We start from the raw sequence: 25,049 nt of genomic DNA, 5'->3' as shown, positions 1-25,049 counted from the left end.
CAATTGCGACCTTAAAGCATTCCAAGCAGTGGTGTTACCAGGATTCCAGGTGTGGGTGGGCATTAGTCTTACCTTGGGGGCAAAAAATAAGCTACAATGCTCAAGTAGGTCGAAATCCAGCGTAGGGCTACTGCACCTTAAAACATGTTTTGTTTTCTCCTTGAGATAACAGATTTTTGGGATTTGGTCTAAACAAATAAAAGTTGATTTTATTTTATTTGACTTAGAGCACATCCATAACTGAAGAGTATGGACATGCAGGTGACAATGTTTGTTTGTTTTTTTTTTTTTGTTTTTTTTATGTAACTTATTGTGATTCCTCGGTTTTATTATTATTATTGTCATTCTTTGTTCCGCAGTCCCTTTGAGCTCAATTTGACCCCCTTAGAATGCTTCAAAATGCACCAAAATCGGCAGGCAGGTCAAGACAGGTGCAATCTTTGATACCGTGTAAAGACAAATTCCAAATACACTATTTAGCGCCCCCTAGTCATTCTTTGTCCCGCTGACCCTTTGAGCCCAACTTTGACCCCCTCAGAATGCTTCAAAACTCGTCAAACTCAACAGCCAGGTGAACACTGGTAAAAACGTTGATAAAATGTAAAAAAAAAAAAAAAAAAAAAAAAATCAAAATATGCATAAATGTGTGTAGCGCCCCCTAGAAAAAAAAAAAACATTTCATTGTATTTATTTATTTTTAAGAAGATCAGCACCTCCAAATCCGAGACCATGATCCTCAGCCGGAAAAGGGTGGCATGCCCTCTCCGGGTCGGGCATGAGATCCTGCCCCAAATGGAGGAGTTCAAGTATCTTGGGGTCTTGTTCACGAGTGAGGGTAGGAGGGAGCGGGAGACTGACAGGCGGATCAGTGCAGCGTCTGCAGTGATGCGGACTCTGCACTGGTCCATTGTGGTGAAGAAGGAGCTGAGCCAAAAGGCGAAGCTCTCGATTTACCGGTCGATCTACGTTCCTACCCTCACCTATGGTCACGAGCTGTGGGTCGTGACCGAAAGAACAAGATCCCGGATACAAGCGGCCGAAATGAGTTTCCTCCGCAGGGTGTCCAGGCTCTCCCTTAGAGATAGAGTGAGAAGCTCGGTCATCCGGGAGGGGCTTGGTGTCGAGCCGCTACTCCTTCGCGTTGAGAGGAGCCAGTTGAGGTGGCTCGGGCATCTGGTTCGGATGCCTCCTAGACACCTCCCTGGAGAGGTGTTCCGGGCATGTCCCACCGGCGGGAGGCCCCGTAGTCGACCCAGGACACGCTGGAGAGACTATGTCGCTCGGCTGGCCTGGGAACGCATTGGAATCCCGCCGGAGGAGCTGGCTGAAGTGGCTGGGGAGAGGAAAGTCTGGGCTTCCCTGCTAAAGCTGCTGCCCCCGCGACCCGACCCCAGGCTAAGCGGAAGATAATGGATGGATGGATGGATGGATGGATGGATATTTTTAAGGTGAAAGAGGAGGTAACAACGCAAAGGTTAAAACTTAGACATGTGTGCACGCTCCTGCCCACCCGTACGGCAACGACTGGCAACACACTGGCAATACGAAAGAGGCACTGGCGGCTCCGAGCAAACGCGGCGCACGGAAGAAGCACTGGCGGCCCCCAGCGACGTCACACCTGGAACTGACTCGAGGGTTTTTAGCTATTTTATTTCATCACTTTTTTTGAATAAATGTGTTTTGAAAATTTGAGCGCTTTTAGAGTCTTTTCTAACGGTGGTAAAAAATGTCAACGTCAAAAGAACCTCCAAGCGATTATGACATTAGTACTACATCCAGTTTTCTTTGGGTGGGCAGAGCGTTCTGTGGGTGGATTTTGGGTGGGTGGAAGTTGATTTTTATTTTGGCCTTCAAAAGACATTTTGACCTCCAGCAAACCAGACTTCTCATAAGCGATCAATTGTGGAGGCGCACTAATGATATTTTTCCAGATCAAAAGTTGGAAACTCTGACTTCCCACCTTCCTCGAATGCAGTATGCCGCTGAGTCAATTCACGGCCAGCAACATGGCGAAATGTGCATTTAGAGGCTGTGGAAACATACAGAAGAAACGGGCAAAGGAAAGTTTCCACATATTCCCTATGAATAACGAGTAAAAATATAAACTGGTCCCTTGCTGCTGGCTACGACATTAAAAATCAGTGGTGAAAAAAAACAATGTCATATCACTCCACCCTGCTCCTCTGGAGAGCTTCTAGATTACAAATGTTGCTGTTCATACTGCAATTATTGACATGCAATGGTAAATTTTAATAACTTTATACTGAAAACATAGCCAACCCATATTGATTGCACGGGTCATCGATGATTTTCATGTGTGCATGTTATTTTTATTGGCATGCTATAATGGTGCCATTGACTCGCGCTAGCTCAGCCACTCCGGAGCCCTGAAACTAACAAATAACTTTCAAACGAAATGGAATTTGTTGAGATAAACTCCACCAACTAACTAAACCCCCGCTAACTCGAAGATTAAGCATAATGTCAGAAATCCTGAACTTCCGCTTTAAGTCAATGACCTTATATATCGGTATCGGTTTGATATCTGTATCAGATTTTTATTTATTTATTTTATTTTCCCTTCAGGCATGACAAATCCAAACAAACATACAGCATTTATATGTGTTTACAACTAATTCAACCCGAAAAGGGCTGACGGGAGAAGCCGAAGCTTATTGAAACCCGTCCCCAGTATACCATATAGGACGCAGAAAATATCGAATATCAATTTTTGACATTCAGATTTCGTAGTGATTACAATTTTTTTTTTTAATAGTAACCATCCCCTCTGATTGTTCAATTTCCCAATAGTCCATTGTCGATCGTGGCAATGTGCTCGTTATGTTGATTAGATCCAGTAGATTAGTTCATGTTTCAATAGTTAGTTTATTCAGTTGATTCGATCCAGAAGATAGGGAATAGCTGAGGACCGATGGTAGGCCGTGTCCGCCACCCTCCATTTTTGGAAGGGGACAATATCGGGATATGTTAATGGTTAAAAAGTTATATTCGGACAACTCCCATGATCAGTAAAGAAAGTGGATGAATAGCTTGAAAAGTGTTCTGTGAGCCAGTAAAATTGAAGATTTTTCCATCCAATGTACAGTTCATCTAAAACCTATGGTTTTGTTTTAGCACCCTGTGTAAATCTATGCATTAATATAACCCTTTTGGTTCAATACAATGTTTTTCCCCTCAACTGCTAAGCAGCTCAATCTGGATATTTTAAATCCAAATGCGCTCTTCCTTAGAATCCCTTCATTCTCGTCTTCTTATTTATTGAAGTAAACAAACTCATTGTATTGCTTTTCTAAGCCTTTTGGGCAAGCAGGCCACAATTAGGACCATGGCAAACGAAACACTACCCAGGCCCATTCCACTCAGTCAACCATCTGCCTGTTTTAACGAGCAGCTCGAGGGTCTCGCGTTATACGGTTGTGCACAGTTCCATAATGTTATGTGTGCGGGTGTGCTCAAGCAAGGTCTGGGCTTTTCTGTATTATGAGAAGATGTAAAATTTTCCATGTCTTGACAGATGCACAGGATAATCAACAGTACACCAACAAAGACAGGTGTGCTAAGCAGTTGTTTGCATGTAATTGCATTTAAATGTTCATAGTCCGATGACTTGAACTACTCAAACGTTATGTGGTTAAAGGTTGCTTAAACAAGCACTTGTGGAATTTTACAGGAATTCTAGCCTTAGCTGACAGCCTGGTGGCAGTGTTTGAGAAGGCATTCCACAGACAAATTTGCCATCTCTGTTCTCATTATCTTCCTAATTATGACTCCCTGTCTCAGTTGCATAATCAACAGTCAGCCATATCAGTTAATGGCAGGCAGAAGGCACAGCGGGCGGGGTCATTGTGAAAGCTATTCATGATGAGGAACTTGGACAAGAGAAGTGTGAATAAAATCAGACCCCCCCCCCAAAAAAAAAAAAAAAAGATTTTGTTTGTTTTACTGTGTTTTTCCCAACAATTGCTATACAAAAGCCTATCAAAAGGTACTGCTATCCTTCTCAACCAAACCACTGAGCTAATTTGTAAGCTTCCTCCTATGCATATGGCTATTTTAAAACAAGGATATTGTCTAGCACATTGTCAAACTAAAATTAATCCTGCATTAACTGCTTCACAGAAGCAATGGACAGTCTAGTCCTGTCGCTTGACTGCTTCACAACCAGCACATCGTGTTCTGTCCTGAAAAATGCCATAGGCAAGCTCTTGAGATTTCAGCTCCAGACATCTTCATTTAAACACTAAATGATGGATAATGTTATTGTTTTAATAGTAAATAAATAGTTCGCATTAGGTACCTTTAATTTGTGTTATCGTGCAAAAAATACATTTGCACAGTGTGTCTCTATTGCACTAAAATAGCATTCAGTGAGCATTCCCCTGATGTTTTATCCCCCTAGGAGTCAAGCCAGCCTGATTTAGACTGGCAAGAACAGGTCAGCAGAGGAGGAAACTCGACATGCTTATGTTCATGTTTTTTTTTTCCTTCTTTTTTATTTTTTTCTCCCAGCCCCACACATGGGGAAAGCAGCACCCGTGTAAGATCATACTGATGTATTCCCTGTGGTATTGGTGTGAATTTTTTATGACATGGCAGGAGATGTTTCTTAAAAGATAAATTAATCAAGTTATTCTTGGCATCCGATGGCATGTGAAAGATAACAAGCGTATAAAAATCTTCCTAAACCAACTTCAAACGTCTGTGCTACATAAACAAACAGTACGTGTTCAGACCAGTTGCAATATACAAATGGTGCCCATATGACATCACAAATACAGTAGGCTAAGTGTCAAAAAGATTCCTTTTAAACGTGGAAGAAAAATGTGATCAAAGAAGCGTGTGCCACCCCAAAATAGATTACCTTGGCACACAAAGAGAGGAAAAATAAAGTTCATCCAAACATTTTGTACCTTAGGGTTCCTGCACATCCTTGCAGGAGCTGAGTTAGTTTCACGGGGGAAAGATAATTTAGATAAAGTGATGTAATTGAAGTCGTACCAAGCATTGTATTAAAAATAACATGAAAAAAATAAATAACTAGAATGGCATTCAGTGGCACAGAACTTCTTTAGGGACAAACAATCCAAGTTTGGATCAGCATCACATTATAACACCTTTGGCAAATACTGAATTATTTTAATTATTTGTATGAATAAACAAAGATCATTTAACCCATGTACCAGAATCCCACAAAGGGGGATTACATTTTTCTGATTTTTTATACATTCCTGTTGGACAAGGGGTAAACAAACTGGAAAATTAACTCTGAAGTGAAAGCACACTAATGAAAAGATATTTTGAGAAAGTAATTTTCCCAGCCCAATGAAAGACTTGCAGTGGGAAAACAAATTCAAACCCCGATTGTGACACGAGACTCCAAAATTAGCTAATTTAGCAATTCATGTTATGTACAGTTCAGTTGATTTCGGATTTTCCGCTCAGAATTTAGCTTGCAGCAAATGTCCTGTGTTTTCTTTCCTTGCTCTCAGTACCAGCACTATGCTAGTTATTAAAAGGGAAACTAGTTTTTCTGCTTGCTACTTCTTTTTTTTTCATTGTGCCAATTTATCTAAGCCGGCATAGTATTTAAATTGACAAAAAACACTCTTTTTTTTTTTTTTTTTCTAACGGTGTCTGTACTTGTTCACATGTGCAAAGGAATTGAATCAGTATTTCCACATTTACAAGAGCACTTTTGAAATGCATACAAATATTTTCATATCTACTAAAAGTGCCTGTGACACAAAAAAGCATGTTTATTTCATACTGCACGAGGTATTTTATGCTCCTGAATGAAATGGACCGCTTGGATGTGTGTGGAAGCAATCGATATATTTATTCAATTTTTTGAGCTATTTCTGGCTCGATTCTTAGGTTGAGGAAGAAGGTGAATGTGACATCAGCTGAGTAACCATCTCACAATACAGTCATTACTATAGCATGCAGAAGGACTGCGGATTCAGCTGATTTTTCGGACTGATTAATTGTTTTGTGTCACGCCATCCCAATGTGCTGCAGGCTTTTGTCGCTAGACCAGGGAGAGTGGTGTGAGGCGTTTTTTTTTTTTTTTTTTTTTTTTTAATTTCCTTGTTCACCACGATGGGCAAAAGTCCAACAACTGAGGAACTATTGGAAGGACAATGAAGTGAGTAAGCTTCATGTTTTATATTATGTCAAATACTGGGATCATGTCAAACGTTTTAATAAGGAGGTGGCTTGCATTTTGTGGGTGACAATACTCCTGCCACCGAGATGGCGGCTTGTCACACACCATGGTCGCCGGCCGTTAAAGGCGTGCCTGCCTACAGAGCACTTTACTTGACTTGGCCCCGTGAACCCCCCTGCTCTAGTCTCCGGTTCTTTATTGTGTAGACTTCCACCCCCCTTGGTCCTCTTTGCGTGCCAGCGCGTTCCTCAGCTTGGCCCCGAGCAGCCTCCCGCTCCGACGTCGGCCGGTTTCATTCCCCTCTGTCCCTGGTGACGAGCACTGCCTGCCCACCGGGGCTGCAGCAGAACGACAAACCGTAACTTACTCGCCGCCGGGGGCTAACCAATCCGTGAAGACCATCACCCCCTCTGCCGTGTGTGACATAAGTCGGGGTAGTTTTGTGTGATTTTTTTTTTATTTTCGAAAGGGCGAGAACGAGACTGGAAAGAGCCGCTCGGTTTGGGTTCGCATGTTGACTAGCTGTCACACCTCCTGTTTTGTTTACGCTCTTTCCGCTGTCTCTGAAGCCGGGGCAGGGACATGACAAAAGCTGGACTAACTCCAGTGGCATAAAATGCTGTTCGGGGGTTTTAAGAAGTCGGCAGTTTTGACCATTATGCAGTAATTTAGCACTGTTGTACTGAATGAATGCATTTTTAATATTTCATATTCCATTTAGCACAAAACTGTTATTTGTCATGACCATACAATTTATTTAGCAATTGGGGAAAAATACTTAGATAAAAAGAATATCCTGTAAAAATATTGGATAGATCAAAACAATTTTGCTGCTCTCTGTCGCATTTTGCTCGTTCTGAATATTCCCCCTCAGTGGGCTGAATTCTAAATCAGCTGAAATCGTTACTCTGCCGACGTCATCACCCAGATGGAGGCGCTAGAGTGCTATAATGAAAGGCATGGCTAAACGGCAGATTAAAAGACTCATTTGTCATATGCGTTTGCCAAATTGTTGTATATAGTCGAATCGTCTCAAAATATGATTTTAATTCACATAGTAAAGCTATTTCAGATTTTTTTTACGGTGTCACAGGCACTTTAACAAACAGCCATTGACATCAGTAGACATCCAATCCATTTTAATTGGGGTGGTTGGCATCGATCTTTCACTGCCAGCCCTCTCCGTTTAAATGGATTGGATGTCTATCCTCTTTAAATGCCTGAAACAAGATCATTACTATCAGCCCTACCAGTTAAAATGGATTGGACATCTATCAGTGTCAAATGCAGCAAATGAGTGAAGTACTGGTTATGCCTACTTTTGTCACTTCTTAGCATTAACAAGTATTGTTGGACTCTTGCTTCAAACACACTAGCCTTTGCACATGCGTACAATCAAAGTCTTATGATACCAAATGTTTCCTAGTTTATACTCCTTTAAAAATGTAAATGATTCTTTTTAAAAGAGAAAGCACACAATGTTTGAATTAGATATTAAAATGACAGAATGTCCTCTTACCTTCATTGCAGTATCTGCCTACAAATCCAGTTCTCGAGCAGTCACAGTAGGGTTCACCATCTGCCAGTGAGCAGATCCCTCCATTCTCACAGGGGTTCTCTGTGCAGAGACCCAACATTTCTAAGCGTACTTTATGACTGTTGATGAGCGTGGGCAGTTTACTCCCATATATGAGGTCAGTGATGATCCCCTTGAACGGAACCAGCTCACGGACAGAAGGCAAGGTGATGGCAGATGTCCGTATGTCTCCTGGAAGCCCACCGAGAAAGAGGTCGCTTACGATCTTCATGAATTGTCGCTGAGGTCGCACTTCCGCTGTCTTGGTCTGGCCGTCCACGGCCAAGCCGCTCCGCAAATTGTGCCGATTGATAGCGGCAAAGTGCCAGCGGCTGTCGTTCACCTTTTTGTCAGACGTGATGGTGGTTTCGGCACAATCAATACTGAAGCGAAGCTGCAATTTGCCCTCGAACACAGTTAGGAGTAAGAAGTCACAATATCCGCCATCGTCAAAGTAGAGCATGAGGCCTTCTGAATTGGATGTCTTGAACCGGAAGGTCAGGTCACTTCTGGTGCTGGCATCCCAGCGCAGGTATCGAGCCCACTGACCTTCTGAACCAGTGAACTCTAATCCCACACTGAAGGACAGAACAGTGCATAGCAGCAGGAGAACTTTCCCAGGGAGGCCGTTTGGATTCATTGTAGAGAGTAACCGTAAGCAGCAGGAAACTATTTCAATTTATGAAGGACCACTTAAAATAACAAAAGTATCTAATTAGGGCAGATTTGTAAGATGCATCTGATATATTCTATGTTCCACATTGCATGATAATCAAATATCGGTGTGTTATTTCTATCTCTATTGAAGAAAAAATGTCGATAATGAATGCACACAAATGTTCCAGCCAACTGTGGGACAAGAAAAATAATATTTGATCACCACATCAAGTGGACAGTTGAAAATGCTACGATGATCAATGAATCAAAGATGCATCTTGGCTGTTTTCTTTGCGGCGACTTCCTGGATTGAAGCACATGACTTTCATTGTTGGACCATGCTCCATGGTTTAATCTGCTGGGTCGGACAGGTCTTGAACAAAACAGAAGAGAAAACGAAGAAAATAGTTTTAGTTAATGAAAAGTACCCAGAATATTTTACATGTACAGTAGTGTTAAAAATTACGGTCTGTCTTGTCTAAAAACGATTATGTTCAGAGTGTATTTTGCATGTAAGCCCCTCTTACAAAGCTGTACCCAAATTTAGTAACTGTACATCATCCATTGCCATTACACCATCACATAAAGTATAACACTGATGGCAAAGAGTACAACAGGTGACGGAACTGTCGAGGCAGACCGCGACTATTGGCAATGACTTAAGGGACCTGAGGTCTCGCCTACGCCATGAAGAGCGCGAATTTGACTGAAGACCAACCGTATTTGGGCATATTAAATTACTTATTCGGCTTAATTCGATTATAATTTTCCTTTCATTTTCCCGAACACCCTTACCCCACCCCTCCCTTCTCTTGGAGAGAGCCGCGCAGATGGCCCTATCTCTTGCCCTTGATCTCTTCCCAAGGCCGGTCGCAGGGCACCCGCGACTCTTATTTTGTCTACAAACACGTACAAATACTGATACACGTGTGCATACACACACTCACACACACTCTTCCCCTCTCCAGTCCGCCATCCCTTTTCCCTTCCTACAGCCATGACCGGTAGTTCTCCTTGTTTTTCATACAAAAAAATCCCTGCACCTGACCTGTGCGTCGTGTCATAGGGTCTGAACAGACATTAATTTATTACTACATATTAAAAAAAAGTGCCCTTGAATAGGTAATACTACATACAGTACATTTATACTATTGTGGAATGTGACGATGTAAAAATACTTCATTACTGTACTTAAGTACATTTTTGAGTATTTGTATTTTACTTGAGTACAAATATGATGGGGTACTTTTAGTTTTTACTTCCCTACATTTTACAGCACGTATCTGTACTTTTTACTACACTGCTTTTCAAATTGTCGCCTGAATTACACGTTTTTCTTTTTTTTCTCATTGTGAATTGATAGTTTCTTTTTCATGCCTCAGGCGCAATCAATAACCGCTGTGCAAGTATACCATAATTGAGCTCTAGAGGCAGCAACACGAGTACAAGCAAGTAAAGGTGTGTGAAATTTCCAATTCTTAGATTATTCGCGATTCGGCCGTGGAAGATTCGAGAAGGATTCACAACATCCGAATTCCGATTATTTAAATATGCCAAGTAAAGCGGGACTAAAACACAGTCAGCACAGTCTTCCGGAGCTACAAGCATGGCTGACCTAACCAACCAACTTCTCCAAGAGATCAGACCTGCTCTCAAAAATTTAAAAGCAGACGTGTAGAATTATTTTGGATTCCACCATAAAATCAACTTTTAGAAGATAAGGGATTTCGAAGAATGTTGAAAGCAATAGAGCCGAGGGACGTCATCCCATCCCCACGTTATTTCACTGACACGGCACACCGGCTCTCTCCAAGCAGACAAAAATAGAAATCATGCCATCGCTGTCCAATGTTGACCGACTCGCCGTTACGTGTAATGCATGAAAACCACACGGGTGCTATTGCTGAGCTGCTAAGTGGTGCTGTAAATGAATGGAACATCACAAAAACAGACGTTTTTATATACAGTATATATATTTGAGGTGTGGATGCAAAATGACTTGAGGTTTTTTTTTTTTTTTGTACCTTAATATTTACATGTTCATGTTCACACAACTTAACAAGCAGAAAAGCATTTTTTAAACCATTTGTATTGTAGTAGTACACATTCTTTCATTTATACCTGCTTGCATTTTTGGTTGGATAAAATATTATATTTCAGCAAAATGTTACAATGTATTCTGTTGATACAGAATGATTACTTGAGTATTTTATTTACTGTTTTGAACTGTTAACTTGATACTGAAATAGCAGTTTATTTAAACCTGAGAGGATTTTTGCAACTAATGTGCGAAACATTAAAAGCAGCTAAAAGGGGGTGGGGGATATTGTGCATCAATAATCGATTTATAATCGAATCGTTGCCTCTGAATCGTAATCGCAATCGGATTGTGAGGTGCACCAAGATTCCCACCGCTACAAGAAAGAGTAGGCAGGTGAACAAGATATTGACCAATAAAATCTAACAGTGAGAGAAGCGCGCCTTCAAATGGGTGCTGCATATTCTTGTACAGTAGGCGGCGGTATGCACCTGACAGTTGCTTGCAATCTGCCATTTAGACAGATTTTGGATTTTTTTGAGCTTGTCAAGCTTCTGTTTACAGTGCAGTCAATTTTATTGCTTGCTTTTTTTTTCAATTCTGCACAGCTTTAAATAATATTGAGCCGTCAGTGAATTTTCTGGTTCTTTGAATATTGACTCAAATCTCTTTGTGTTATGTATGTCACATTTTTGCATTGGGTGAAAATACTTTTACCTGCAAAGTAAATTTTAAAGCAAATACTTTTGTACGCTTATTTGAGTATTTTTTTTTTCATAGATACTTGTGCTTAAGTAATTTTTTTTGCCCCCGTTTCTGTACTTTTACTTAAGTAAAAACAGTGAGTACTTTATCCACCACTGCATTTATATTCTCAGTGGCCATCGCAGTTTTTGGACCATTGTGAACAAAACGGGAAGCGATTGTTGTTAGCATAGGGAAACGTGACAGGCTGTGATTGGTCATAGGTGCTTGGCCAGATTTTTAATCTGTCAATTTGACACAACTGTTATGGCGCTGATGAGAAATCTTGGCTGTCGTAAAAGAAGGTGAATGCAACAAAACCTGACATTACATAATAGGGTGTAGGAAAAAACCTACAGACTCTCTAAAGTGGGATGAGAAGTACTAAATATGTTTTTCCCACTTGACTCTCAAGGTCTTTTCAAGTCTCGTCTTTTTTTAGATCACAATTTTTGCAGGTTTTATCTCATTTTCTTACATTTATGATACCAAAGGGTTTATCATGTAGTGTCCTGCCATGTGACAGTTTACAAGCACGTGTTCTAGTACTTTCTGACCTAAGATGTGTGGTCTGGGAGGAGGCTCCAGCAGGGGCGCTTCATTCATATAAAGCCGTGGCCACAAAGAAGCTCCAAAGCTGTTTGGCACCCAGAAAGCCATGGCGCAATATGAAATTTGAAACTGTACTTGATTAAAATGTTAGGAACATGAGAGGTCCTATCAGAGCATGACAGTCAGGTAGGAAAGGTACTGGCATGCAGGGTAAGCATCATTTTGGACAAATGAAGCAACCTAGGCCACTGAGAAGATAGTGTAAATGTAGCATTAAAGCCAATCCTAACCCTAAAATAAGTCAGTTAAATGACATTTGGCAAGCACCTCCGTATTAACCGTAATGAATTGTTTGGGAAAGGCAGCACAGAAACAGAACTTTGATTCAAAATATAGAAAGATGTTGATTGTAAATGACAATCCAAAATAACAACATGGAGCATAAACCATTTGACCACTATCACTAAAGGCCCGCTGTAATCCGAATAAATATGACTAATTATCCACAGCCAGTCTACGTTGTCATTTGCATGTCCTTATAAAATAAGCAGCCATTCATAGCAGATTTTAGAATTGTGCAATTTATATATTCAAATGCCACCACTATTGACATTTTGTGGAATATCCTGTCACGAAATCATTGTTATTTCCATTACAGATGGTACTGCAAGGCTGCAGAATATGAAAACTGTCCTTTCTTCACTTCCAGCTGTTTAGACGTAGCGCTAGAAATAATTTACATGACAAAACCTGGAAATTCTTCCCCAGCACTCTGCCTTTGCAATTGGTTTGGCACAAAATCTCTGTGTCCAATGGTAATCGCAGGACTGTGCTACACAATAGACCCTTTAACCACCTGCTCTGAATAGTTAATCTCGCTTCAAGCTATTGAATTTGAGTAACTGATACCTATGCTAATGCACTGTCTGTGCACCTGTGTGTGTGTGTGCGGATATCCCTGAACAGGCGTGTGCATCTACGCGTCTCCCTGACAACACCAGGATGGCTGGCTTGATCATAGTCTTTGTCTTAAATGTAGTTTGTTGACACAACATAGAAGTTAAAAGGTTCTACAGAGTGGAAATAACCCCAGACACAGCTGTGTCAATTCAAGCCACTGACTACAGACGTGTGCTGTGCGTGCCGTCAATCGGAAATGATTCATAAGTCCATGAAACCTAATATGCTACTCTCCGATAAAAATTGCTCCTCTATTCAATTAACAAGACTTATTGTGTGTCTTGCTGAGGTATCAGATGTCGTATTTGACAGAATGCTAGTTGGTCCTCTGAGTTGAATTAAGTACTAGAAATCTCTCAGGTAACCCTTCGGTAAACACGCCTGTGGTAGTCCAGTAAATTATGTGACATGTGACACATTCAAAGGACCATCTCCTCTCTAATTCAGGACAGTTTGTATAGCTGACCTGTAGGCGAGGTTAAATGAAGCTTATGTTGTGACATAAATTTCACATTGAATATTTCACTGACGCTTTCTCCCCATAGGCCTGATCTCAGAAATACCCTTCAGCCAAGCGTAAACCTGAGAGCATCCTTAGTAGCTGAAATTCTGGTTTAAAACAACCACAAAACAACCAAAGTAGGCTCTCCAATGTCATAGGGGGAAAAAGGCAAACATTGAAAATTGAAGTCAGTACTGAATACAATTAGAATAAGTGAGTTTTTACTTAGTGGTTGAATTATTGAATAGAGAAGGATATGAGATGCCCCGCATAGGATACTGTCACTAACTGGTCATAAATGATGCATCAACGCATCTAGCTTCAGTGCATATTTTTGACATGTATTGTAATACAGCCAAGACCTCATCATGCACTGGAGACCTCTCGATCAAACCCCTCCTCTTCTGACCGACCCCTCCCCTCTTCTGTCTATCACAAGCTATGACCAGAAGGCCCTATTTAATTCAACATCAGTCACAGGCTGTTTTTACTACTACTGGTTAGACATAGTGAGGTCCACCGAGGGGCCACCAGAGGGCCTTTAGTTTGCACCCAGCAGGTCACCACCACAGCCAAAGTGATTCAATTCCTAATTGATGTTCTGGGAATTCATTGATGTTGATATAGTTATGTTTCATTTCAATCAACTGATTCACCTTATATGGGTTATACTGAAATGGATTTCTAATATTATGCCCTCTCTTGTAGACAAATAAGGTGAGCAGTATATGTATGACAAAAATATTGCTGCCCAAAATTTTTTGGGGGAGGATGTGTAGCTTTTTTTTTTTTTTCTCAAATTTTATTTATTTTTCAAACTTTATTAGTGAAATAGAAATACAGAAAATGCTTCAATACAGCTCTAGTACTGCGTTATCCCTGTGTGGTACAGTGTAGTGATTACGCTACTATAGGATTTATTATAAGGCATTCAATAAATAGAAACATGCATGATTTTGGCACTTCGAACTTTCTACCAGTCACGCATATTTCTGCAAGAATACCACCCCCGCATACTGTTCGTGCATTTAGCGCTGCTATTTTAATCTACTTCACAGTTTCGATGGAGAAATAATATGTAATCTGTAGCGCAGAATTACGACTGCAAGCGACATTTGGCAAGCACCTCCGTATTAAGCACGCAGAGGAATTAATGGACGAGTGTTTATCGTATTTTCTTTAAAACTATCAAATATTTCCAAGTCTTGTCATCCTCTGTGATGGCAGCGGGGGGTCGGCGTGGCGTGCTAAAACTTTCCACTTCGTCACTCACTCACTCGATATGTATTTGTTCTAAGCCACTTTTAGTAAGTCGTTCGTGTATGTGCGTGCGTGTGTTTTAGAAAATTGCTTTGACCAGAAGACGCGTGCGCTCATCCAAAACGCCTGGATTCGGGTCATCAAATTCACCGGATTAAAATTATATAACGAAATAACTTGACAATTAAAACAGCACAACGACGCTGATATTGCAATAAAGCACATTTGGGATTTTTCTTTTCTTTTTCCAAAATAGAGTTTTGCGCCTACCTTTTCACGCAGAAGGGAGATAAACACCTCCGGGTGCAATTGGGCGTGCGTAAAAAGATAAATTAGAACAATCCACAGCAAAAGTCCATCCGGAAAGGGTTGAAATGTGTTCAGAGAGAGGCTGATGCGGGTGTTGGTGTGAAGGATATCATGATCAAGCGAGCGTGATGTTGGCAACGGTGCTCTCCCTAGGTCCTCTTCCTCCTCCGCCTCCTCTTGTCTCAATGAGCGCGCATCTCTCAGTCAGCTTGAGCTTGGCTCACTCAGTGCATGTGGATGATGGGACCATGGAGCTCTCCTCTCCTACGCTCTTCGGTTCTGGTCAGACACGCCTTCTACACTTTAAAGAGGAGAAGGACGTACAACCAACCGGTTTTCCAGAACCCTACACAGAATCATCCACAAATCAAATGTATGTGATGTGCGCAAAGGTGAACTTCAGCGCCAAATAGAATTGTATGCAGTTGGAATTATAGTGATTATGATAAAACAATGCTTTAAAGTGGGTATTATACATGAAATTTTGAAATATACAGTGGTACCTCTACAGACAGTGCTGGCTAAAAGTATTGGCACCCCTGTAATTCTGTCAGATAATGCTCAATTTCTCACAGAAAACGATTACAATTACAAGTGCTTTGGTAGTAATATCTTCATTTATTTAGCTTGCAATGAAGAAAAAAAACACACAAACTAGAATGGAAAAAAAAACAACTAGTTTTCATTTTACACAAAACGCCAAAAATGGACTGGACATAAGTATTGGCACCGTCAGTCTAATACTTGGTAGCACAACATTTAGACAAAATCACTGCAAACAAACGCTTCTGGTATCCATTAATGAGTTTCTTACAATGCTCTGCTGGAATTTTAGACCATTCTTCTTTGGCCAACTACTCAGAGAAAAGGTGCCTTTTCCAAACTGCCATTTTAAGATCTCTTCACATGTGTTTAATGGGATTGAGGTCTGGACTCATTTCTGGCCACTTTTGAAGTCTCCAGTGCTTTCTCTCAAACCATTTTCTAGTGCTTTTTGAAGTGTGTTTTGGGTCATTGTCCTGCTGGAAGACCCATGACCGCTGAGGGAGAATCAGCTTTCTCACACTGGGCCCTGCATTATGTGGCAAAATTTGTCTTCAGACTTCATAATGCCATGCACACGGTCAAGCAGTCCAGTGCCAGAGGTAGCGAAGCAACCCCAAAGCATCAGGGAACTACCACCATGTTTGACTGTGGGGACGGTGTTCTTTTCTTTGAAGGCAGAGTTTTTTTTGTTTGTTTGTGTTTTGTTTTTTTCCTTAAACTCTTTGTTGATGCCTTTTCCCAAAAAGCTCTACTTTTGTCTCATCTGACCAGAGAACATTCTTCCAAAACATTTTTGGCTTTCTCAGGTAAGTTTTGGCAAACTCCAGCCTGGCTTTTTTTATGTCTCTGAGTCAGAAGTGGGGTCTTCCTGGGTATCTTACCATAGAGTCCCTTTTCATTCAGATGCCGACGGATAGTGCGGGTTGACACTGTTGTACCCTCGGACTGCAGGACAGCTGGAACTTGTTTGGATGTTAGTCCTGGTTCTTAATCCACCATCCGTACAATCTTTCGTTGAAATCTGTTGTCAGTTTTTCTTTTCCGTCCACATCTAGAGAGGTTAGCCACATTGCCATGGGCTTTACACCTATTGATGACACTGCGCACAGTAGAAGCAGGAACATTCAAGTCTTTGGAGATGGACTCGTAGCCTTGATATTGCCCATGCTTCCTCATAATTTTGCTTCTCAAGTCCTCAGACAGTTGTTTGGTCTTATTTCTTTTCTCTATGCTCAATGTGGTACACACATGGACAAAGGACAGAGGTTGAGTCAACTTTAACCCATTTTAACTGGCTGCAAGTGTGATTTAGTTATTGCCATCACCTGTTATGTGCAACAGGTAAGTAACAGGTGCTGTTAATTACACAAATTAGAGAAGCATCACATGATTTTTCAAAGGGTGCCAATAATTTTGTCCAGCCCAATTTTGGAGTTTTGTGTAAAATGATTATGATTTAATTTTTTTTTTTCCATTCTCTGTTGTCTCTAAATTGTCCGTAGGTATGAGTGTGTGCGTGAATGGTTGTATGTCTCCTTGTGCCCTGCAATTGGCTGGCAACCAGTTCAGGGTGTCCCCTGCCTACTGCCCCGAGTTAGCTGGGATAGGCTCCAGCACCTCCGCGACCCTCGTGAGGAAAAGCGGCATGGAAAATGAATGAATGAATGAATGAATTCTCTGTTGTGTTTTTAATTGCAAGCAAAATAAATGAAGCTATTACTACCAAAGCATTTGTAATTGCAATCATTTTTTGGAGAAATTGAGCATTATCTGACAGAAGGCTGACAGAACATTGGAAAAAATTAAAGTTGCAACATATATTGCCAAGGCTCCACTCTTACTTTTTGCATTGGTTGCACTGGTGCACCTAACTTCTTTCTTAAGGGGCACCAGCACAAAATGTTGGCGCACCCACATTTTTCATTGCATCACCTTTAACACCATACTTTTAATCACTCTCCATGACATTCATATAATTCATACAAGTGAGTCTATTCAAGTGCACTCACGCTTTGACGCTCACATTTTTAGCTTCTAGACGACGAAGATTGACTAAACGATGATTAACCTATTTGTGCCTTTGACCAAAGAGCTAGAGAGCCTTCACTCCAGATCACAGCTACAAACCTGTCAATCATCGTTAACTTTAAGTAGCAAACTCCAGCTGCCCCCTTAACAAGAAAAGCAGCAGGAGGGAGAGTGAGAGTCTGTACGAACATGACACAGAAAAACAAATATATTTTTTAAATTTAAAAAACCCGATCCTTTTCACTCGAATCCGATCCTTTAAAAAATAGCACGATCGGCACGATTTCGGATCATGTGATCAGATCGGGACACTTAGTTATTACAAGTAAATTTCCCTGCTGTCCTGTCAATAAAGTACAATATAATATAATCTTATTTTACCATTTTTTACATAATATGTATGATAGATAGCCCCACTTCCGTTCTATAAAACCTTAGCACTAATTTACATAAACAACACCTCCCAGTTGTTACATGCCTATCATGCGCATACTGTACACACAATTCAGTATATGAATTCTTAACTCTACTAATGCATTAAAATTCTTTACTGGACTTTTCCTTTGGCTTTAACCTGCTTATCCCTGCTCCAGGAAAGTAATGTAGATGCAAGGCATTGGCTCAGATGTACATGAGACAGGATGTGCTGTCCCTTAATTGACTAAGGATCCTGAAAATGTGTTATTTTTAGTAATACTTGAAATAAAATAATTTCACAGACATGGAACAATTAATAACCTCGATACCATTTTAAATTGTGGGAAAAACATGCCTACTTGAAAAATGAGAACGGTTTTGTTTGTTTTGTTACGTATAATGTAAATCCGTTGAAAGCTGATGAATTGTATTTGTCAAAAAGAATTCAACTGCCTGAAATGAAATAATAAAAGATAAAAAAATAAGCAAGCAAAAAAGAGAACATAGTAGAAAGAAAATTGAAATACGGTAATGTGCACAACATATTAACTACCGTAATTTTCCCACTGCAAGGCGCACCTTACTATAAGCCGCCACCCAATAAATTGGACACGAAAACAGCATTTTCCCATAGATAAGCCACACTTGACTATAAGCCGCAGCTATCCATATTGTAATATGGGATATTTACACAAAAAGGTATTAATCGGTAACACTGTATTTGACGGAGGCATCATACGACTATCATAAGACCAAATGAACCATTTTGGCCATCGCTGCTCCCTAGGGGGAGACAGTCGCTCTCTGCTGCAACCTGCTGTCAACACTGTTGTTGTCTAACATGCATCCTAGCATGCATTGCAACGCTACAGATAAAATAACAATCAAAATACATGTTCTGTGCTAATTATTTCTTCGGTTACTGTTCCAGTTGTTTCATTAATTGATAGGTATGGTATTTGGTAACACTTCGTTTGACAGTGCCGCCATAAAACTGTCATTACAATCATAATTCTGACATGACACTGTCATGAGCATTAATGAATAGGTGTCCTTAAGTGTTATCCAGCAAATTATATAACTTTTGAATGGTTGTAAAAGATCCGAGCTTGACATAATTGGCGTTAGTGACATAATTTGCAGGGTGACACTTAATGACATCTGTCTTAAGCATTCAGTAATGCTCATGATAGTTTCATGTCATAATTATAACGGTCTTATGACGCCGCTGTCGGTTAAATTCCCAATTAACACAAATAAATCAACAAATAAGCCGCACTGGACAATAAGCCGCAGGATTCGAAATGAAGGAAAAAGTGTGCCTTATAGTCCGAAAATTACAGGTAATCACACTCCTGAACATGTGCATGTAACAGTTAAAATGCTAACCTTGCTGCTGACAACTCATATTTTGACCCTCATTGGCTGCTATATAAATTCATGTTGGGGCAAATTTATAAAAATCACTAAAATAGCAACATGGTTTAAATTAATAAATGTTGGACCTATATGAAAACTAGTGATGTTATATTGGGAGGCCTGAATATGACACTGAACCAGCCATTGCAGTGCACATGCAGTATTGCTGGTATGATCATATGGTATATAAAACGACATGTTACACGACATAAAAGCGTTATGGTCCAAAATCTAATTCCTAATTCACAGGAAATAAAAATAAAAACACACTTATATCATTGCTTGTGGGCTTTTTTCTAATTAGGTCCAAATTAATCCATGATCCTTCTATAAGCTCATGGGCTGATGTAGTCCACCGGCAAAGGTCAGTGCATTGACAGTGTGCTAATTGCCCCAGGGGTTGCCTCAGGCTTCTTGCAGACCGCAAGTACGCTGCAAGAATGGAAGCACAGTATTGAGAAATCCAAGGATTTGTGGAACATTTGGAACCTTGGACAGCTCTCTGCCATCGACATACTGGGTGCTCTGTCCAAGGTTCTGAAGTCCAGATGAATTTTGTATCTTGCGCCTGTAGTCTTTAACCACATTCCCGTCTAGTAGTTACATTTCAAGGTGGGGTTTGAAGATAAGAGTGTAAATGTGGCAGCATGACACAGTAAAACCCCCTACCAATAGGAACAAGATTGGAATAAGTGAATGGTATCAAAGGCTACACAGTATATGTTAAATATGGTGGTGCCCTCTGAAGTACAATTCGGATTGTCAAATCACTTTTTTATAGAAATTAACCTCAAATTGAACTCCTTTCACAGATGTTGGTAGTAAACATATTTTTGCACATTTTCCACAGGTAAGCCCCACTACTCCTCAATACCGTGCTGCTTTTGATAATGAGGAGGATGCTGACTATTGCTGTTATGTAACCTAGTTGGAAAGCTAGAGAAATACATGAACAACATAATGAAGAGATGAATGTGACAAGAGAAAACGAGTGTTTGATCATTGCAGTAGACAGTATAGTTAGGTTGAAGATAGAAGTTTAAAGTAAGAAGAAAAAAAAAAAAGCTCAAGCACTGCTGGAAGCTGGCAGTAAGATGCGAGTGCTAAGTTGCTGAGGCTGCCTGAGGGTCTTGACTTGATCTGTGACTTGCAGTAAAATGAGAGGTAGCTTCACACATATTACGGGTGCAGGACAAAAGGTCAAAAGATTTGAAGAAATAAAGCAGCACAAACAGAGGAATTTAAGTGTAAAGACATTAAACAAAATAGCAGAGTTACACATTTTGTGAAGAATCGCTTCAAATTCTTACAGTTGCTTTGAGAAATAGCTTGAGGCACAGAAGAGGCTATTGATGAAGGCATGTGGAATTGTCTGAGGGAGCCTCAACAACCTTCACTTGTATTGTGAAATCTGGTTAAAAAAAAAAAAAAGTTGTTTAAATATGAAATAATGCCATTCTGCAATTGACAATTAAGAAAAAATAATATCTGTATTTCAACCAGAATGCTGCACCAGTTGGAATTAATTGTGTATAGTGCACACCAAATCAATAGTCCCAAGCTATTATGATGTCAAAGTTACACATATTTGGCCATAGAAACAAATACAAAGAAAAAGAATGACTTTACCGCTCACTATTGTGTGACAGAAAAGAATGCGGGTGAAGGAACACTAACTCCAGTAATGAGAAAAAATTAAGACACACTATGGTAGCCTGTGTGTTTTCTAACATATTTGGTCATACGGATATTTAATATCAATTTTAACAATCTTGAGAGATTCAAGTAATACAGCTAAACAATTAAAACTGAAAAAAATATATTTTTTTATAACTTTCTGTATGATGTCATTTTAAATAAATGCAATTTCTGTTGATGAATAAATTAGGACACCCTCACATTCAGTCCCACTTAAAATGGCTAAAATCACACAAATGGGTATCACATCAGGTGAACACGATTAGAACATCAATACCCAATGTTTTGAAGGAGGCTTGCCTTATTAAAACCTCACATTTAGTTTGGTGTGCCCCTGACAGTTGAAGTGAGAGAAAACACCATGGTGAGATCAAAGGAGCTGTCGGAGGCCTTCAGAAAGAAGATTGTAGACGCTTATGAGTCTGATAAGGGATTTCAAAAGATCTCAAAAGAATATAAAATCAGCCATTCAACTGTCTGGAAAATAGTCTACAAGTGGAGGACATTCAAAACAACTGCCAACATTCCCAGATCTGGTTGTCCAAGGACGTTCACCCCGAGAGCAGACCGCAGGATGCTAAAAGAAGTCTCCAAAAACCCCTAAGATGTCATCACGGGACCTACAGCAGTCTCTTGCTACTGTTGATGTGAAAGTGCATGCCTCTAAAATCACAAAGAGACTTCACAAGTTTAACCTTCAATGGAGGTGTGAAAGGAGGAAACCTATGCTCTCCAAGAAGAACATGAAGGCCAGACCGAAGTTTGCCAGAGTGAATGTAGACAAAGACCAGGACTTCTGAAATAATGTTCTTTGGACGAATCTAAAATTGTATTATTTGGACACCAGAACGGAAGACATGTTTATACCCAATACAGCATTCCAGGAAAGAACGTCATACCAACTGTGAAGCATGGAGGTGGAAGTGTCATGGTTTCGGGGTTGCTTTGCTGCAGCAAGACCTGGCCAGCTCACCATCATAGAATCTACCATGAATTCTATCGTTTATCAGAGGGTGCTTGAGGAACATGTGAGAAAATCTGTGAAAAGATTAAAGCTGAAGCAAAACTGGACCCTTCAACATGACAATGACTCAAAACATACCACTAAACCCACGAAGGACTGACTGAAAAGGAAGAAATGGAGAGTCCTGGAGTAGCCGAGTCAAAGCCCAGATCTTAATCCCATTGAGATGCGGTGGGGTGACTTGAAACGGGCTCTACATGCAAGAAACCCCTCAAACATCTCACATCTGAAAGTATTCTGCGTTGAGGAGTGGGGCAAACTTTCTTCAGACCGATGTCAAAGACTGGTAGATGAAGTTATTTCAGCCAAAGGGGGTAACACTAGGTATTAGGTGGTAAGGTGTCCTAACTTTTTCCTCAGTTAGAATATGCATTTTTGTTGATTTATTTGGTTTAATGAGTAAAACAATGTTAATTTGTGTTGTTTACCTTCAAATAAATCACTTTCTTTGCCACACATAAAGAAAAACAAGATCAGACATTAGTATGTGAACATTTCTTAATAAAGAACTGATTTTTTAATGGGGTGCCCTAATTTCTTCACATGACTGTATGCTTGCTCTTCTTCAAGGAGCTGGTCTTATCATGGGGCAAGCTTCTTTTCTCTTAAAAACGTCAAAGTTTGTCTTCTAATGCCATCTGGCATGAAGCAAGTCACTCCTCGAGGATGTAGAGGTAGAAGTGAGAAAAAAAGTTAGCGCTGACATCCTCTGACAATAATTACTACAGCGGATATGCATTAATAGCTGACTCAGAGCGCCTCACTGATCAATTAAAAAAAAATGATTTTTTTTTTTTTTTTTAATTCAGTCTCTCTCTGCAGTGGTTAGGTACCCTGCTGTACATCTTTGAAATCAATTAGCGTGTTACTTTAATAAGCACCGGTGAGGCATGAAGGTCTTTTTCTAGCTGAGCCCTCAAGTTAATGTACAAAGTATACAGGTAGGTGAATATCGCCATAATGCATGAGACTCAGGTTAAGAATATAAAAGGTTAAAAAAAAGAAAATGGAGCAACGAACTGACTTTTAAAATGCATTTGCTTGATTTACAGTATTATTCATACATGGCCAGTACATTATAACTGCATCCAACCTTGCAATATAATATTTTAACCTCTTGAGGCACTTAACATAGGGCATATGATGAAAAAATACTTAAAGGGGAAATGAACACAAAATATTTTTTCGCCCCCGCAGATGGATCCACAAAATTCTAATTGATATTGCTTTCACACAAATGCATAAATTCTTCAATCATCTCAGCAGACGGCCTAGTAGCTTCCCAGCTGTCGTCAAAAATTATTGTCAGGTTGGCTTTGACGCAGTATTGTGATCAAACCTGGAAACCAGATTTACTGTGTATCTATGACGACAAGCATAACTATTGCTTGATGACATGACATTTGACCCTAAATGGGTTATTATTGTTTTCATATCATCATGTGGTTAAATGATTCGGGTTCAAAAATAATGTCACTAATCACAGAAGCCAGATTTGACAGAATTTTCATATTTAGGGTTGCTCCAGCATAGACTCCACCAACAGTTGACAAGACTGCTCCAACAGACATCGCGCCACGCTTTCCTGTAGTGGGCCGGACCCAGGCAGAAGTTAAGTTGGCTTTCACTGTGATAAACTCAAACACACGCTGCGTTCTAATGCTGGATTTAAGTGGAAATAGGACAAATGTTTTACTGTATACAACCAGGCAAGAGTGTCTCAAGAATGATTTGGTCGAGGATTCAAGGTAATTATTCGCACAATGCATGCACTTTGAAGCATTGTGAATACAATGAAATGAATGGAAAAATTAGCCTAACCTTAGCTTGAAATATTTACGTAAAATGAATGATAATTGCCTGATTTTTTTCCTTTTAATCAAGAGTCTAAAGTGTTTTACGCTCATATTTATAGAAATTCCGCGGTTTAAGGACTTATTTATAAGAATTTTCAATTTAAAAAGCTCTTTGTATCGTGACGCCCACCATGTTGGATGACACAATATGTAACTTTTGCTTGAAATATTTCTGTAAAATGAACGAAAACTGCCCGTTTTTTGCTTTTGACCAAAAATCTACAGTTTTACGTTCATACCTTTGGAAATGCCGCGATTTAAGCATTTATTTACAAGAATTTTTAACTTACAAATCTCTTTGTGTCCTGACGGCAGCCATGTTGGATTACACAATATGTAACTTGCTTGAAATATTTACGTAAAATGAACGATAACTTGCTTGGCACGGCCAGACGGTTCTCCCTGTATTTTTCAAACACTGAGAGAAAGGTCTGGGAACCAGCCCATTAACGGCCTCTCGAGCAGGTACAAAATCAATCGACAAATCAGATTCGTTTATTTGTGTGACGTGTTCTTAACGAGCAACGTCACTCTTGCGCGTCGGAAGTCTTCTCCACAACAACACAGATGGTGAACAGGAGAGCCGAGAATATGTTCCAATCCACGGTAAAATCAGCTTTAAATTACCAAAAACACATCGACACGAGTCATTGACAACAGTCTGTCTCGCGCTAGCCATGTTGAATAAACTCCGCTCTCCTCGTATGTTTAGTTCCGCGCGCAAGTCTCCCGTCCTGCCCTCGTCGTTTTACTAACGTCACGTCTGCCCGTCGCTGATTGGTCCACTCCGCTGTCTGTTTGCTGTGGCTTGCTCCGCCCTGGAAATTGTATCCGCTGAATGGTGGCCAGACTCAATAGCGGGAACAGCGGTGAGTCTGGTGTACCAGGCAAAACGATAACTGCCCGTTTTTTGCTTTTAGACAAGAATCTACACTGTTTTACGTTCATATCTGTGGAAATTCCGCAATTTAAGCATTTATTTACAAGAATTTTTAACTTAAAAAGCTCTGTTTCATGATGGCCGCCATGTTGGATTACACAATACTGTAATTTTTGCTTGAAATATTTACATAAAATGAACGATAACTGCCCGTTTTTTGCTTTTAAGCAAAAATCTACTCTGTGTTACGTTCATATCTGTAGAAATTCTGCTATTTAAACATTTATTTACAAGAATTTTTAATTTAAAAAGCTCTTTGTATCGTGACGCTCGCCATGTTGGATTACACAATACTGTAACTTTTGCTTGAAATATTTATGTAAAATGAACGATAAC

The 25,049-nt window shown here is 40.1% G+C and overlaps 1 protein-coding gene across 11 annotated transcripts in view; it reads right to left on the bottom strand.

Moving 5' to 3' along the window:
* The window catches only part of LOC130907420 (neurexin-3b), a 584,351-nt gene extending 569,299 nt beyond the window's left edge, over positions 1 to 15,052 (bottom strand). For 7 of the 11 annotated variants that reach the window (XR_009061465.1, XM_057822471.1, XM_057822470.1 and 4 more), the window contains exons 1-2: positions 14,747 to 15,051; positions 7,707 to 8,793 (exon numbers count right to left, since the gene is read on the bottom strand). Coding sequence is in view for 10 of the 11 variants with exons in the window: in XM_057822471.1 (XP_057678454.1) it covers positions 7,707 to 8,403 (697 nt within the window). In the remaining variant the exon portion in view is untranslated. Of the gene's footprint in view, positions 1 to 7,706; positions 8,794 to 14,746 lie in introns of all 11 variants that reach the window. The other 4 variants (XM_057822469.1, XM_057822479.1, XM_057822473.1 and 1 more) reach the window with 2 other exon arrangements.
* Positions 15,053 to 25,049: the final 9,997 nt, after the last annotated feature.

The sequence above is a fragment of the Corythoichthys intestinalis genome, chromosome 19, assembly GCF_030265065.1.
Source record: "Corythoichthys intestinalis isolate RoL2023-P3 chromosome 19, ASM3026506v1, whole genome shotgun sequence".
Lineage (NCBI taxonomy): Eukaryota > Metazoa > Chordata > Actinopteri > Syngnathiformes > Syngnathidae > Corythoichthys > Corythoichthys intestinalis.
This window is presented reverse-complemented; position numbering and strand designations above follow the sequence as displayed.